This window comes from Neodiprion fabricii, chromosome 6, assembly GCF_021155785.1.
Source record: "Neodiprion fabricii isolate iyNeoFabr1 chromosome 6, iyNeoFabr1.1, whole genome shotgun sequence".
Lineage (NCBI taxonomy): Eukaryota > Metazoa > Arthropoda > Insecta > Hymenoptera > Diprionidae > Neodiprion > Neodiprion fabricii.
The window spans coordinates 29,952,019-29,968,245 of NC_060244.1; the positions used below are offsets into that span (position 1 = coordinate 29,952,019).

A 16,227-nucleotide genomic window follows, 5' to 3' on the forward strand; every position below is an offset into this window, starting at 1 on the left:
TAGATATGCTTAGACTTGTTTATTGCCAAAGGCTATATTTGCAGACATTAAAAACCTTCAAACTGTCACCACATAGTGGATGAATTATTCATTACATTGTAACTTGCGTTAACTATCACGTTTCTTTATTTTCGGACGAAAGATTAACGATTAATTCATACCTTCACCCCTTTTTTTTACTACCATTTGCGAGGTCTGGGTATACATGCCCAAAACAATCAAAGATAGTCAGAGGTATCGGCGATGATTTTGAAAGCTGAATTAAACTGATCCAGACACGAGATCTCGCCACCATTTTCTTAGACTCGACTTCATAATCTATTAACGCGAATAAATAAAACCTCCTTAGTCCACTAACAATAAGAGCACGTGTTGGCAGACCAATGAGGCGGCCACCTACTTGAGTCTAGTACGTAATACGGCATGCATAGATAAAACTAGAGGGGGAACCGCGTTGTTCTCGACCGGTGACCAGATAGCGGGAGCGGCTCGTTGGCGCATTTAGGTTTCGGAACGAATCTAATCAGTGAAAGTACAACAGAATCGCATCGACAAAGTTCTGACCCAGTTACCGAAATGCCTTTTCACGGGAGTGTGACGAGCCGCTCGGACACTTCCTGCAATTTTCGGTTCACCGATGTCAATTAGAGTACCGCAAGACGTCCGCGGTGCATCGAGCAAGCATCATTCTCTTACCGAAGAGAAACTTTTCCCTGAACTTCGCAGAGCGGGATTCGATTCGAATTCCTTCGCACGGCGGATCGCCGATTTTATTATCGGTCCCGAGGTGACGTTACAGCTGTCGTTGAGCGGGCATCGCGTGGTAATTAAGACAGGGTACTAATTAGGGGTCCTATACTATGTAACGGATACAACCACGGTGATTTATGATCAAAACGAATAGCTGTACGTACTACATGTGTTTTCCACTATTGCGACCGTCTAACTCGTACATCTTAATTAATCTCACTGGCACACTGCACAAGATTCGGATCCGCGCGATATTAGTAAAAATTTATTACTTTATTGGTTGTACTCACGTTTATGTGGCGACGCCGGCAGGTTTACAACGACGATCAATATCACCGTGAAATCGATGCCCAAATCGTTTTTTACACACCACAGATTCTATGCTGCAGGTTTCCCCGGCTCATGATATCACCGATTATCCGTCAGGTTGGATGGATTGTGGGATGTATACGGCCGGCGTTTCACGCTGCGCTTTGATGCCTTTTAAGGTGCTGTAGCAGAGCGTAATTAGGGACGACCACCTTTTCCGCGGTAAATGGGTTAACCTGACCGCGCGATTCCCTCGGCGAGCTCACTTTGATTTAGGTATTTACTCACTGCTCGTCTCTGTACCACCGGCGCAAATCCGCGCTACCTACCAAAAAGTAGGTCCGACAACGACGCTTCTTACTTTCAGCGGCACAGATAGTTGTATTCTATTAATCAAATATCGCAATACACCGCCTCGCTATTCGGACCGCGACGGACCCCCGATTCACCTCGAAAGTCTCGATACCCCTTAATCACTATCCTCCTGCGCACGGCTGCGAAAGTCACGGTTAGCGAATCCGAGAAAAATAGATCCCGATCGAAGCTTGTCACACAGCTCGGGATCGAACGTCATTGTTTCCGTTAATCGATCGGCATAGAAAGTAGGTAGGTGAGTAGGATTTAACCGAACCAATCGACGATTTTTCTCTTCTATTTTTCTTTCGTTCAAACGTCTTAGCGCGTTATCCCAGTATCTTTGAGTAATCGGGCCCACCGGTCAGGTCCAATCGCCCAAGTCCGAAATCGAATTGTGGGAAAAGAAAATGTAAAAACAGTGAAATAAATAAAATAAAATGGGACAACCGCGTTCGACGCACTCCTTTAACCGATCCGGCGAGAAAAGGCGAGAAGACCGAAAACTTTTCCCTCGTATGTCAAGATCGTAAGTCGGCGTCCAGGGTGACCGCGGTGACCACGCCGCGTACGTCCGTCGATCGGAGAGTGGAGCGGCAACTGCAGCACCAACCTGGACGGGGCCTCACGGCTGTACGACGACGACGACGACGGCTTCTACTGCCACCGCCACCGCCGCCGCGACGCCGCGGGGCCCGTCGCCTGGCAGGTGGAGGACTCGAGCTGGTACCCCGTGACTCGTGCCCGAGGAAGGAAGTGGGTCGTCGTCTTCGACGAGGACGCGGACCGGGTCTAGGTCGCCGTCGCTGCATGGGACTCACCCTTTTTTCATATACCTTCTACCTCGCCGGGACTTTTGTTGAGAGAATGGGGCGGGGTTCAAGTTCCGAACTCGAAGACTTCCGAAAGCGTCGAATTCTGAATTATTTCGTGGTGAAACTTGAAGTAAAGAAATCAAACTCTGGAGAGACGACAAAGTTTCGAATGGTCGGAAAGCCGACGGCTCCAAGTTCCGGAATGCAAGATTATGAAAATTCAAGTTACGATAGAACAAAGTTCCGAAAGGTAAAGATCCGACGAAGAAAGATTTCGGAAAATACCGTTTCGACAGAGCTACATTCCGAAAATTAAAATATACTCACCCGGTGTAGTTTACTCGACGAGTGGGTGTAAAGAAGCAGAGCAACCGAAAATCGAAATGACGAGTATTCCGAACGTAAAAGCATCGAAAATCCGTAACAAAGAAAGGTCAAAGCGATGAAATTTGACCGAGCCAGAAATTCACAGATCCGAAAACGTTTGATCGTTCGGAATTTCGATGTTTCAGCTTTTTAAATTTTCTCATCTTCGCACATCTTCCAACGTCTCGACTTATCAGTATTTGGCACTTGTATAGTCTTGTGAAACGGGCCAGTGGAAGTTAAATTTCCAACGGCTATTAGTCGATCGTTCTTCACGATGCAGTGGTTTCCTTTTTTTTTTTGCCACGACCTGCACCGTAATTAATTTTTTTATTTTCATCCAAATCCCGAAAAAAACATCTCTATGATTGATTCATTCATATAGCATATTATAACAGGGATCTAAGTTCCGAGCGAAAAACAGGCATACGTCTACACAGACCTCAAAAAATAGGCAAGCTTAATATTGATCAGCAATTATATTGGTACGTGCATCGAAATTTATAGACCTTATTCTCCGACAACCCGTATTTACACCGAATTTGAAGCGTAATCTCGAATTTCATTTAAATTCTAGCTGTGGAATAACGCCGAGATAAAGGTGGGAAAAAATCGAGCCTTTTCACCGAAACGGATTAACAGAAATGCCTAAATTCGTATGATTCTTAGCGGGTAGTGATTTATCGATTGGCGATACCGCGTGTTTTTAGTGTCATTATTTCAGCTGCTCTTTCGGTACTTGTTTTTCTTCTCAATGCTTATTTAGCACCCGTTGAAGTTTTTTGCGATTATCCACGGCGCACATAAACCTGCGCTTCAGGCCTGACCCAGTTTTGCGAAGAAGCGAGTCGTTAGAAGAACGACGGTTAGGTGTGTGCAATGGGTCTTTGAACACCCCGAAAAACCGCCTCTCTATACATAGGTACACGTTGTTTTCAATTATTATCCGACGGAGAATCAACCGAGGGGAATTATCGTATTGTTATAAGAACGCGAACGAATGAAAGCGAACGCTTAGTTTGTGTACCAGTTCCTTGAGGGGCAAACATTGACGCTGATGTTGAGTATGATTATACCTATAGATGCGTATAAAAAAGAAGGAAGAAGGCAATCGTGATATTATTCCTCGGACCTTCCGTCTCTGAGGTCTCTTCACACTTTTGCCGAGAAATCAGGCGCTGTTCGAATCGGAAATCTGTAAATTTAATCCTATCAGTCACACATTTGTCAAGTCAATATTTTGGCCTGAATTTTGTCAGCCGGAGGTTTCTCGGCTCGCTGATGACGAGTCTGAAGTCAGAAATTCATAATTTTTAAATCCAAGATGGTGGATTCAATATGGCGGATGTGGAATATAAAAAACTACGAAAAATCGACGATTCTGGCCAAAACTTGGCAACTTTGACTGAAAGGGTTAACGCAAGATTCGATCTTTTTAAAATTCCACTATCAGTTCGTGGCAAACCGACTCGAAAATGTTTGCAGGTAGACGATTTCCAGGACAGTGTAAAGGTGTAGCATTTGGTCCGAAATTACGTACAAGGTAGAATGCCGAGGAATTTTGCGTTCCCCTGAAAAGCCCCGTTGACACGAAAAGTTGTGATCGCAACGGTTATGACGTTCGTCTAATTAACTGTTGGGTCAGCGGGCTGATTCCCACCGCTTTTTGAAACCCTTGCTCCACTTTTCCCTCCGTACGGCTGAACAATAAAACTCGTCGCAACCGGTGTGCCGAGATATTATACTCTAAGGAACGCTGAACACGCCTCCGAGTCTGACATTCAACGACGAAATAAACGACCGGCCTGCATACACGCGGTCCGGCATTAAACGCGCGGCGGCCGTAAAAACTGCTGCGAAGCCCCGGGCCATTTCCAAGACTGATCTTCTCGGTCTCCTGCCAAGATATTGATCCGCGAATCGATCCCGATCAGCTGGCAGAAGCGGACGTATCGCATACGTAGAGCTGCTTTCGAAGCGGGCCCCTTTGGACTAGAAGATTTATCATAATTCATCTCGGCCGGGAATTTTTCAATGTCGTTTCAGCATAAATTACGCCGTGACGGTTGTTTTGACTCTGTAAATCGCGTGCGGTGAATTAGCGAAATATGAGAATAATCCCGCCTTCGAGAAAGTGTCGTAAAGTTTGGAGAAATTAGCGGGTCCTGCTCTTACGTACGCAACCTCGCTCATCTGCATTCTTCGAGTTGTTTTGGAACGGTCTTTTTTTGTTTTTTCAATCGGATGCTATGACGAATTTCGCGCGAAATTTTATACGGCGCGTTAAAAACTCGGATTACAAGTTTCCGATCGGTTATTCATCGATTCTGGAAGATTTTTCCGAAAAACCGAATACTAAGTATACAAATCATAATGTGTTTACTTTCAATCATTATTTCAATATTCCTGCGAGATTATTACCAGTAATTCCCGCTGAATTTATTGTCCGTAAAGGCGACGTCGCATGAATCATACGTACGAACGACGCGATCCGATCTTCCAGGTATAGAAAGAAACGGGAATTTGTGTGCTTCGAAAGCTGTCGGAAAGTGTTGAAGAATTATTGGCTTTGGGGCATGACGTGGCGAATTGAAGCTGTTTGAAGCACGTTAATTAGCAAGGAGGTTTATCAAGAATTCAGGAGTGTTAATTGCTAAGGCGTCGGAGTTGGGGAGATACATAACATTGTACCACATACCGAGAAGAGATCGGATGCCCGCCTACCTCCGTGTCAGAAGATTAGCCAGCCTCGGCTGGTATTCAGAGTGGAAATGCATAAATCCCGAACGAAACTGAGATCTTTTATTTCCGGAAACGGGGTTTTTAGATCGGCGCCTCCTCGCGTGCGAATTTCTTTAAATTTTTTCTCCTTTTTCTCCATCTATTTCACCCGAGTACGAAAGCTCGCGTTTTCATTCTTCTGCCGCAGCTGCGGTTCCAATAATCATTCCATCTGTTTGCCCCGCGAATGAATCAAAGGCGCGTACAAATATCCCCCGCAGCGAATTATCATCAGGATAATCGAGGGTTTCAATGCCCTATCCAAAATCAGCTCCAGACATCGAGCCGGTGAAGAAGCTATTTGTGCGTTTCTTCGTCGTCTAATTTTTTACCTTCTGCAGCTAGACAACCGGACCGTGACTGCGTCGATGTTTATGCCCGATCCGTACGCAATAAATATATTTGAGCAAGATGAGAGGACGCGATTTGATCATTTGCTCAGGAGCGACGCTACGAGTGGTGGAAAAAAGATACCGCGCGCTGTGTTACGATTGTGTTGCGCGAGTACCGCGGCTCTTTGGCCTCGGCGTTGAACAAAGCCGGATAAATATAATAAAACGGCAGGTTAAGTAGGACGGTGCCATGCGCTCCGGGAGGTAATTCATGCCTGGAAAGACAAAGATCCTCTCTGATTGTATAATAATGAATTGAATTCTTAATGCCGCGGCGTATTACCTGGTAAGTGCCTGTACGACCTAAGAATTACCACAAGTAATCCATCTTCGATTAAATCGACTATTTTTTCCCCGATCGATAATCGGGTATAATCGATTATTTTTCAAACACGATTAACCGAACGACTTGATTATTTTTCCTCACAATCGGTTTTTGTTTTTTACTCGCATGTACGACGCAATAAAATATGATCAGTTTACGCGATCAAAGTATTAATTATTATCGTTGTCTTACTTACTAATTACAGCTATTTGATGTAACAAGTGAAAGATAAACGAATATTTTCATCTCAAACTGAAAAATACTTTGAATGAAACTAGAAATTATCAAAAAACTTTTCCGCCATTAAGACTGCGTACTGGAATTTACGAAATTTTCGTTTCATATGCGCCGTTTAAAAAAAAATACGAAATAACCGATTGATCGACTAACTTCCACCGATTGCATCGAATCGCGTTCGATTATTTTCTTCAATGCGATTGATCGATGCACCGATTATTTTCAGCTTACTTTAGTGGCCATCGCTAATTGTGACCGCCGACTGGTTCAAGCCGTTGCACCGAGGCCGCAGGGCTCTTAGCTTCGCACACCTCGGACCCCGATTCTCGCGAAAGAACGAAACGCATTGTTCTCCCGTCACGCGTAATTATCATCGTTACACGAGCACGCAATTTTACGCTCCTTCGTTTAATTCTTTTCACCCGCGGCCCGTAATCTCCGAATTGATATAACAACGTAACCAACGATTAGACAACCTCCGGCTGTTCCTGCTTTTCGGCCCAAGGAGACCGGCGATCAGTAGACGGTGGTCGCGAGTTACCCTTGACAAATTGGGAACACACAAATTCAGTCACTCATATTCTGCGGCTTCTGAATAACTTTATCACCGCGGTTACAGAGGTGATTAATAAAGTCAGACGAGTCTCTCCATTTGTCAAAGTTGACTCGTGCTGTTCTCCTCGTAATTCAAATTTGATAAATCGAGAGAACGTAAAAATAATAGAAATTGTAATGACAACAACAATAATAATAACAAGAATAATAATAATAATAATATACGGAATAGAAAGAGCGAGGATATTAGTTAAGAGAAAAGCAACTACACCGGTCAACACGAATTTTTACGCCGCCCCTGATAACGTTAACAACGACAAAGTCGCCCACATCTTGATAAAAACGTTTTGCTTTTTCTTCCGAATAGGCGCCCGTATTAGCTATCAAGCAAAAACTTGGAGACTTATTCATGAACGTGAACGAGTAAAAAGCAAACGTTGTAAGCAATAAGTAAAGCTTTTGGTCATTATTCGACGTAGGTATAGAATCGAAATTTATTTCCCTCAACAGAGATTGAAAAGAGAAAAGATTTTTTTTCCTTCGGTGTCCCCGCGCTATTGACCCACTCATCGCAATACGTCTGGATACGAAATATTTCACGTCAAGTGGACAAGGGCCTAGACTCCTAGACTCCTAGAGTGTAATGCGCGGCCTGGTTACACGCGCCAATTCCGTAAGACGCCCCGGTATCCGATGCATCGTGCACGTCTTTCTCCAGGTGGTCTCTGAATTGTTTCGTTAATTTAATTACAATTATGTCCAATTAAGGTGCAACTGATTTATTTATTACCCACCCGGCTCGTCCTCCGCTTGCACCCAATTAGGAACGACTCGATTTATAATGTAAACTATCCACTCGAATGAGGTAACTCGGGCTTGATGATGGCCGCGCCGCGCAGTTCCGTTCTGAAAATCTGCAAGTACAGCCTGTAATAAATGGTGGAAACCGAGCGAGTCGCTTGTGTGTGGGACGGCAATTGAAATTCTTGTACCATTGAACCGTGAACCTCTCGATCATTTGTCACAATTATACATTCTCGCAGGAGGCTGTCGACGCGTGTCCACCGATGTGCGGGGTAAATTAAGCCGCGCGTGCATACGCAGCGGAAAACTCGCTTCTTTTACGCTCAGTCCGTAACATCGCATGCGAGGCTGAAGAAACCGAAAGTTTTTTCCTCCTCTCCACAATTTTGCTCCTCTCGACTTACACCGGCGATGTCTTATTCAAATTTCCACGCGCTGTGAGCTTGCTAGAAATTCCGCGTTGCGCAAGCCTCGCGTCTACGCATGTGTTGAAAAATACCTGGCCCGTTCGTCACGGCCGTGAATGCGTAGAGTTTGTCTCGTGCGGCCGACTCACACATTCGTGGGCATGCCTCCTCTGACGAAAACAGGAACGAGAATGATCCTTATTGTCGTTGCATAGGTATAAAAGTCTTGCGAAACATTTTTTGCCCGGTTCTATAAATCTTATCTCTCTATCTCTCTCCCTCTTTCTCTTTCTCTCGTAAACTATAATGAGACGGACGTTTTGTGACTGGCGGAAATAATGTACCGTGGGTATAAGAACCACAGAGTTGTCTTTTATACGTGACAATATGCGACACATCTCCTTAAGGCCTTTTTCGACTCGCGCAGTTTGCAGTGCGGCATTGTGTTTGTAAATGCATAGTTTTGAAATACTTTTTTCACGCTAAATGGCCTCATGCACTACCGTACGCTTTCCTCCTCTCCGTCACTCTTACGCGCATGTATCGTGCAGATAATTTAATTACATACACGCGTGTAGAATAATACTTGCTGAATAAATATACGTCGTCTACTAACAAGGACCGGAAATGACAAGAGACGTTATACTCGTATTATCGCGTACATCCGCAATTCGGTTTAAGTGTATAATGTATTCATTTAATTTTTGCAATCCACTTACAATCACCAGCAATGTCACAAGTATGTAATCATTTCCACGTATGACGGACAAAAAATTAGAAAAATAATAAAACGGAAACAAACGCATGTATATTCCCCTACGCGGCGCATCCGTTCTTCGAGACGTTGAACTTGGTGACAGCTTTTGCACCTTCCATCAGGGCGTATTTTCCCAAATCTCCGGGCAAGAGCAGCTTGGCTGCGGTCTGAATGTCCCTCGAAGTCATCGTCGGCTTTCCGTTGTACTTCGTCAGGCGAGAGGCTTCGGTAGCTATGCGTCCGAACATGTCCTCCATGAAGCTGTTCATAATCTCCATCGCCTTCCTCGAGATCCCGGTGCCGTGATGAATCTCCTTCAGCACCTGCGGAAGGATTATGTTAGGCGTTTTTTTTTAAAGAAAATGCAAACGCTTGGGGCAATTTCATTTTCAGGAAAATTTTAGTATTTCTTCATCCAAATTACCTAATAACAAAATGGCGGTATGGTGCATATAAATAGCGAACGATCACGTTTTCAATGCGACACACTTGAAATTTTGACACAATCTTTAAAACTTGTTTATCGATTAGAGCTCGTGGCTAGATTTTTGAAATTCGACTCCAAAATAAATTTTCTCTCTGTCACAAGTTGGACAGTGATGTCAGGAGATGCGCCACCGCAAAAGCCCTCGAGTTCGGAGTCGTTCGCTATTTATACGCGCCATGCCACCATTTTGCTATTGATTTCGATGAAAAAAAATTCTAAAATGTTCTTAAAATTATAAATAATAAAGCCCTCGTACTCAAAATGCTCCAAGTATTTTAATTAAAAAAAAAAACTTTAAAATCCCACCCCTTAAATAACGTTTGCGAACTTTCGCCAGTGAGGATTCGTGCAAGCAGGATCGAGGAATAATTATGTTGAAATACCGGAAGAAACGTATTTTCTAACCTTGTGGATAAAGTAATTGTAACTCGTGCCCTTTCGCCTGTTCCTCCGCTTCTGCCCGTTTCCAGAACCAACCTGGGCAACGCCTTCCCGTCTCGATGGCATTTCCGTAGGGTTCAACAGCCGTCTACCAATAAAGGAAGCTCAGGTGTCGTCCTGGCTACTGATTTTCACAAGCTCATACGATTTTCCTTGAAAGGACTTTGAAACTCAGTCCACGGCCATCAGTGATCATCCACGCTGTGATCTATCGTTTTGACAGACCTGGGCAAAATTTGCTCACCCGGCGTTCTTCTGTTAGGTAAACTTGGATCCGTGTTCTCTTGGTATCCAAGGACGATTCTCGATTATTCGAAGCCATCTTGGAAAGCCTCAAAAATCAGTAACGAGGAACGCGTCATACATACGCGTAGGTAGGTGCTTGGATCTCGAGGTGTGAAGGTTATTCGTGAAAATCATGTCGACGCATCCTGCGGGCCAGCAAAACCACGGAGGACTGCACGGTCGCTTCCAAGGTCGACGAGACAACGCAACTGTCAGCCAGTGTCCTCGTAAAATCCATTTCTGCTTTGTGATTCTTTCAAGGCGAATTCAAAAATGGAACGAAATCGAGCGCAGAAGAGACGACGTCCTTTTCTTACTCCGCACCATTCATGATTTCGACATCGGTAATGTATTTCATTGTGCGTATGAATTGTATACCCGTGATGTACCGTACGATGTATTATGCGCTCGATGTGCCCGCGTGCATGCGTGCAATATAATAGAAACAATGAACAGTGGTGAAAGTGCGTAGTATGGATACAGGTAGACCGCGAGGTGATGCTCGGCAAAGAAATCTACATATGTAAGTAGCAAACTGTATATTTATTACACTCGACAGGCGCCTGATTGTCTCGCAAAGCGCGGGAAGGTCGGCTCGAAAGTTTCTTCTTCGTCTTCGTCTTCGTCTTCGTCTTCGTCTTCGTCTACTTCTGCTTCTGCTTCGGAAGGTGTCGTTCGTAACTCCTCATAATTGATGTACAGAGTCTCTCGCGGATTACAAGAGGAGCCTTGAGTGAAGCTTGCCGGAAAGTGACCCGCCTGGAGGAGCTCGAAAACAACATCAGTTATAAACCTCATTCACACCGTGCTGCAACGAGCTCTGACCACGATTATAAGTAGGTGGGTAGGTACAGGTAGCGTTGTCCATCTTCGCAAAGAGTGCTGGTCTCGATTACTCCGAAGACTCAAGTTGGTGGTAGAAGACCTTGATGCAGGGCTGAATTTTCCGTCGACGAAAAATTCCCACCGTTCGATAAGCCGTGTCAAGTCCGAAGAGCCCGAGTGTGCTCAAAGCCAAGTCCAGACCGTAATGGAAGTTTTCTAGAACCGCTCGCGCTCTAAGTCGTGTTAATCACCGACGAGAAAGTTGCGTGAAATCATTTTACGTACCTACGGGTGGAAGTGATTCGGAGTCACATGAAATCCCGAACTGGAATGATTTCGTCGGTGCGTCCAGTTCATTGATTACCGCCCAGCTCCGAGTTCCCGGTAACGCTCGGTAGACCCGGGTGATTAATGAACGGCAACATCGAAGACACTTCCGACACTTATGACGCGGGTACTAAACAGCGAACACGTGTTATATCCACCGGGAGTGAGGATGGGCGAGGTGGGTCACTGGGACCGGGTTATCCGGCAGAAGCGGTGGGCACCAGGTTCGTTATCGTGTGCGTAGAGACACCCACACCAACGAGAATTAGTGTCGGATACAGCGGATTGGCGGGTCGGGCGAATCGTTGCGTTCTTTCGCTGCGATGGTTGATGGCGACGGTGACGGAGCCTCAGGCCTCGGTATCAACTCGGAGCTCCGACCCAACCGAACCTAAGACAACCTGGAGGCTGTTCCAGCACCGGTACCGGTACCGAGAGCACCGTCCTCACCTACCAGCGGTAGCAGCAGCGTCATAACTCGGCGTACAGTTATCGAAGTTGCGCAAGTCGCCGGCACATGGAAGCACGGAGCACCCAAAGTCAACAACGAGAGCTCGAAGTTAACGGTCGTCAACCGCGGCAGCCCTCGCGATATAAGCGCGTTAGCTGTAGCCCGCTGTTATTAATTGCGCTGTTTATCACCCGGAAATATTATAGGTACCTACGCGTTTCTCGCGGGGGTTCTTATACAACTATTACGGAGCATCTGCGACTTGATCGACGCTTCTTGTAAACGGTCGCGTCTCGGACCTGTCGACCAATCGCCATATTTTTTCGTCTCTTAAACGTGAGCACCATAGTCGAAATTTAGCGCCTGGGTTAAACCCTGTGAAGCAGGCTTCTGTGCCATAGTAAGTGATAGTAAAGTAGGCTTTATTTTAATGCAACGTCAGACCCTGCTTTGACACTGAAAATTTCCAAAATTTCCCAATTTTCCGAGTTTAGCCTGGAGTTTGTTTAGAACCTCCTTTAACTCACCAGAGGTAGGGTTAAACCCGCCTGCTTGCTTGCGAAGCTCTCCTTTAACGCTCGAAACCCTACCTCGCTGATGAAGGGTCCATCGATTCTAATGTAATAATTGTATTTATTTTGGATGTGTAATAATTAGTTATTTTTTATCATACTTCTGTTTATCGTCAGTGACGCAAATTTATAGTTTATAACTGTCGTCCGATTCCAGTTCAATGTATTGATAAATTTTGGAACTTTGTATTTACATCAACTTGAAGCTCCTCTCGTTAAAAGGGTTTTTGCATTCGTAAGAACGTTGAATAAATACAGTGGAAATGCAATATTAATTTTCAAATTTTATTGTAACTTGTCAAAATCATGTCTAAATAGCTCGTGGATTATTCATTGTGAACACTCGAATGTCGCCGTAATAATATATTTATAGAGGAGGAGTTGCAGTTCCAATCGAGAAGCTGTAGATTGAATAGCGTCAAAGTAGGGTTTGGTACTTTAATTTTTAGGAGTTGAAGGTTCAAGGAAGGTTTCTTCTTAAATGAGGGTCGATGTAAGATTTCTGGGTTCAGCTTCCCTCAAAGTAGATCTAAACGAACCTTGGTAGGGTGAAATGTAGGCGTTGAATTTCTCGTCTCTAATTTGTTATACATTGCCGAATGACGCGAAACGAGGATCGCTTATCGAGTCCCGACAGTTGCAGCCCCTCTCCCTGGATTAGAGTGGAAATTAATTAAAGTATCGAACCGTGTTGATTTCCGACATCAGCAGCGTGTTGTCGTATGATGAAAACGCGATAAAATTGTAAAACGGGCCAAACGGCAACGAGCAGCGATAGCCGCGACTAATAATAACTTCCCTCGTCACGCCGATGGATCGGATAGCGCGAATATTTGAGAGGAAAATCAACGGTTGAAGACGGTCAAAATCGGCGATAGTCAAAGGGCTGATTCGAACCTTGCATTGAGAACCAGCAAACCGTTGAATCCGTTCGTGAGTAAAGAATCCGTGCGCATGTCATAACGCCCGGGCATAAGAGAGTCGGGGTCCAGAGGCAGCGGCCGAGTATCTAATTACATTAGGGCCATCCGGGTCTGCTAAGTCGGGAGCATTAAACATCCAATGAATACCAAACCGTCATGATTTACAACGCACAAACGTCGCTCTAACGAGCGAAATCACGACGACTTCCAGTTCGAATCTGGTCTGTAAGATTTGCAGGATGGCGAACGGCTGGCAATTTGAGTAGGCATGTAGATTTGTAATATATCCTTGGAGCAAAGGCCGCGGTGAGCATACCATTGGAACTAACGTTTACCGTGAGGGATCATCGAGGGTCCTGTAAATAAGTCGATGGTTTCTCTTATTTTCAGGCATTTCTTTTTCCCTCGATTTGCTGGTGAATTCACCTTTTAGTTTAAGTACTTCAACGCCGCGTATATTATACCTTCGTATACGCGTATGTGTGTATATTCGACTTGTCCCGGCGATGTTTATCCTCCCGGCAGCACGTGCTTCGACCCGGCTCTTCCTCACTCGACGAATTCTCGTGTTGCACCTAACTTTCGGTTAATTCTCCATTAAACCACTCGCCGCAAGAGTCGTCGGGCATTTTTATCACCCGGCCGGCTGCGAATCGTATTCGTTTATAACGGTCCTGCCGCCGGTACTTCGATTTATCGTACTTTTGCCCACGAGTGCTCGAATCCTCTCATTTTCGACCGTGCGCCGAAAACATGACAGTACGCGCGGTAATCCTGATCTATTTCCGTCAAGACTGACGGACTGAAAAAAAAAAATATACAACTGGCCTCAATCCACGCGTATCTCGGTAGTGATCTCTGTAACTATATCTCCGATTTTTTAGCGATTTTACGGGGAGTTAAAGGGGTGGGGTTCTTGCAACTTGGAAGGTTCAATATTTGGAATGGTCAACACATCAAAATTTCAAACATGCGAACACAAAATAACGAAAGTTTTCGAACAATACATCTTTCGTTATTTCATTATCGCGTGTTCAAAATTTCGATATACACGTCGGCCATTCCGAATACCGATCGTTCGAAATTTTGACCGCCACCCGGTTGAAAGAGGCTGCAGCTTCCCTGCGCACACGTTTCAGCTATTTATAAACATGCATGCAGTGTAACGCATGTACACAGGTAGTTAGGTAGATATATTATTATAGCCGCGCAAGAAGCAGTTTATGCCATACGTTTACCGAGCATGCCGTCGATGTAATGCTTACGCAGGTAAAGAGACGGCCGACCAGCCAATAATAAACCAATAGCGGTTTTCGCGCAGGTGACAGAGTTGGCGCCAAGACTGCGGAAACTAATAAGATAAAGTCTCCTGCGACCCTCGAGCAAATACCACGCGCAACTATCCGAGTTGCTGTTTAAGCGTCGCAATGTTGATCGAATTGATCAACGGAACCGGTGGTACGGCAAATTTCGGAGTTGATGTGTTATTCTGCCGTCAAAGGAATCGCAACAATATTCGTCCCGACTAAATCCCCGCGCCCGTGATTCGTCCATCTTCGTAGAAAATCATGATGAATTCGGGTAGCAAAACGCGGTGCGGATTATCGAGAGAAAAGGTCAGCCCGCAGGCCGTCCGAACCTTGGAGCTTACCCAAGTCATTGTCATATTGTCATATTAACGAAATTCGCGCCGCGTTGTTTAATTCGGGATTTGTAATTCGCCCTCGCGGTGGAAACTTGGCAATCTAATTACACGTTAATTTGATAACCGAGGTCTTTCGGTCTACACGTAATTAGCCTCAGCCGACATTTCCTGTCCCTGCGGTGAAGCAAAAATCCTCGAGCAACGCGGCGGGCGATCGTCAACCGTGTCCGGTAATCACCGAAATTTTTCATACAAAACGTGCGGCAGCTCGAGGAAGGAAAGCCAGCCGTCTCGTCGTTTAGTAACGCGGAACTCTGGTCGCCGCTCGCGTTTAGCGATTGAAGAAGTTCTTTGAAGTCTGCGCCTGATCGGGATCCCCGTTTTTCCCTCATCCATCCGGTCCCGCTGAATGAAATTCCGACTCGCGTAGGTATCGCCGAGTGCCGTGCGCACGGGCATTTATTCCCCTGCAGAGAGGACGGTGTCCCCGATTTCGCTCGTCGCTTCCTTCGCAAAAGTCTGTCTCGAGTTTGCCGCGGACCATCGAGAAGGGGGGAAACACTAGGGGCGAAGGGGGGGCTCAAGAAGGAGAGAAGGAGAAAAGGAGAGAAGGAGAGAAGGAGAGAAGGAGAAAAGGAGAGAAGGAGAGACGCCTCTGAAACGAAACACTAGCTCCGACGTCGTCGATGGTCTCCACTTTATGGCTTCGAGTACCGCGTCCCAAACACATTCCACCGATCGGCTATCACGAAATCGGAATAAAACGTCGATCTCGGGGCACGAGAGGCTGACCTCCTCCTCCTCCTCTCTCTCTTTTCGCGTCCGCTTATTTTATTTGCCAAACGCGATGGGATAAATCATAATTTGCCGATAACGAGACGTGATACCAGGTTCGCTATTAATTATCCGCATGCATATCCACACGCGATTATAACCGGCTTCTTCTCGGACTGTCGTTAAACGTCCGTATTATAGCGAAACATTAGCCGGGGGCCAGAAGGGAAACCCGAATAACAAGGTGCGTGGCTTTAATCCTCGAGCATTTGGAACGCGGCGTTTTACCGCAGGTTCGATTGCAATCGTGTACTTGGAATAGAATTGCTGTTGTCCGGTCTGGTTTGTTCGGCTCCCGAAAAGAGTTTGTTACCAAGTTATGACATCGCGATGAAAGGTGGAGAGCAGCCTGACATACCCTTCCCTCGATCCGCGCTTTTGCCACTCCGCCGGCTGTGGGAACTAAGCCAATGTGTCAATCTCTGTCTGCCTTTTTACAAAGTTTCGTCTTCCTTTTCCCTCAATTATAACGTCTTCCTAATCCGGTTTCCCCGTGTAATATTAAACCCAGCGAGGTTATGCACTTTGCGCATCAAATTCAACCAACCGGACTTTTTCGACAATTTTAGCACCCGACGTGCAGTA

The 16,227-nt window shown here is 45.5% G+C and overlaps 2 protein-coding genes across 2 annotated transcripts in view; both read right to left on the bottom strand.

Moving 5' to 3' along the window:
- The window catches only part of LOC124185795 (serine proteinase stubble-like), a 29,093-nt gene extending 27,075 nt beyond the window's left edge, over positions 1 to 2,018 (bottom strand). The window contains exon 1 of the mRNA XM_046576914.1: positions 1,041 to 2,018. The gene's annotated coding sequence lies outside the window, so the exon portion shown is untranslated. The remainder of the gene's footprint in view (positions 1 to 1,040) is intronic.
- Positions 2,019 to 8,828: 6,810 nt separating this feature from the next.
- On the bottom strand, positions 8,829 to 10,179 carry LOC124185798 (late histone H2B.L4-like). Its single transcript, XM_046576919.1, has 2 exons — positions 9,745 to 10,179; positions 8,829 to 9,175 (listed from the first exon to the last, which is right to left on the bottom strand). The coding sequence occupies exons 1-2, from the start codon at positions 9,844 to 9,846 to the stop codon at positions 8,912 to 8,914; spliced, it is 366 nt and encodes a 121-aa protein (XP_046432875.1). The 5' UTR covers positions 9,847 to 10,179; the 3' UTR covers positions 8,829 to 8,911.
- Between the last annotated feature and the right edge of the window lie 6,048 nt (positions 10,180 to 16,227).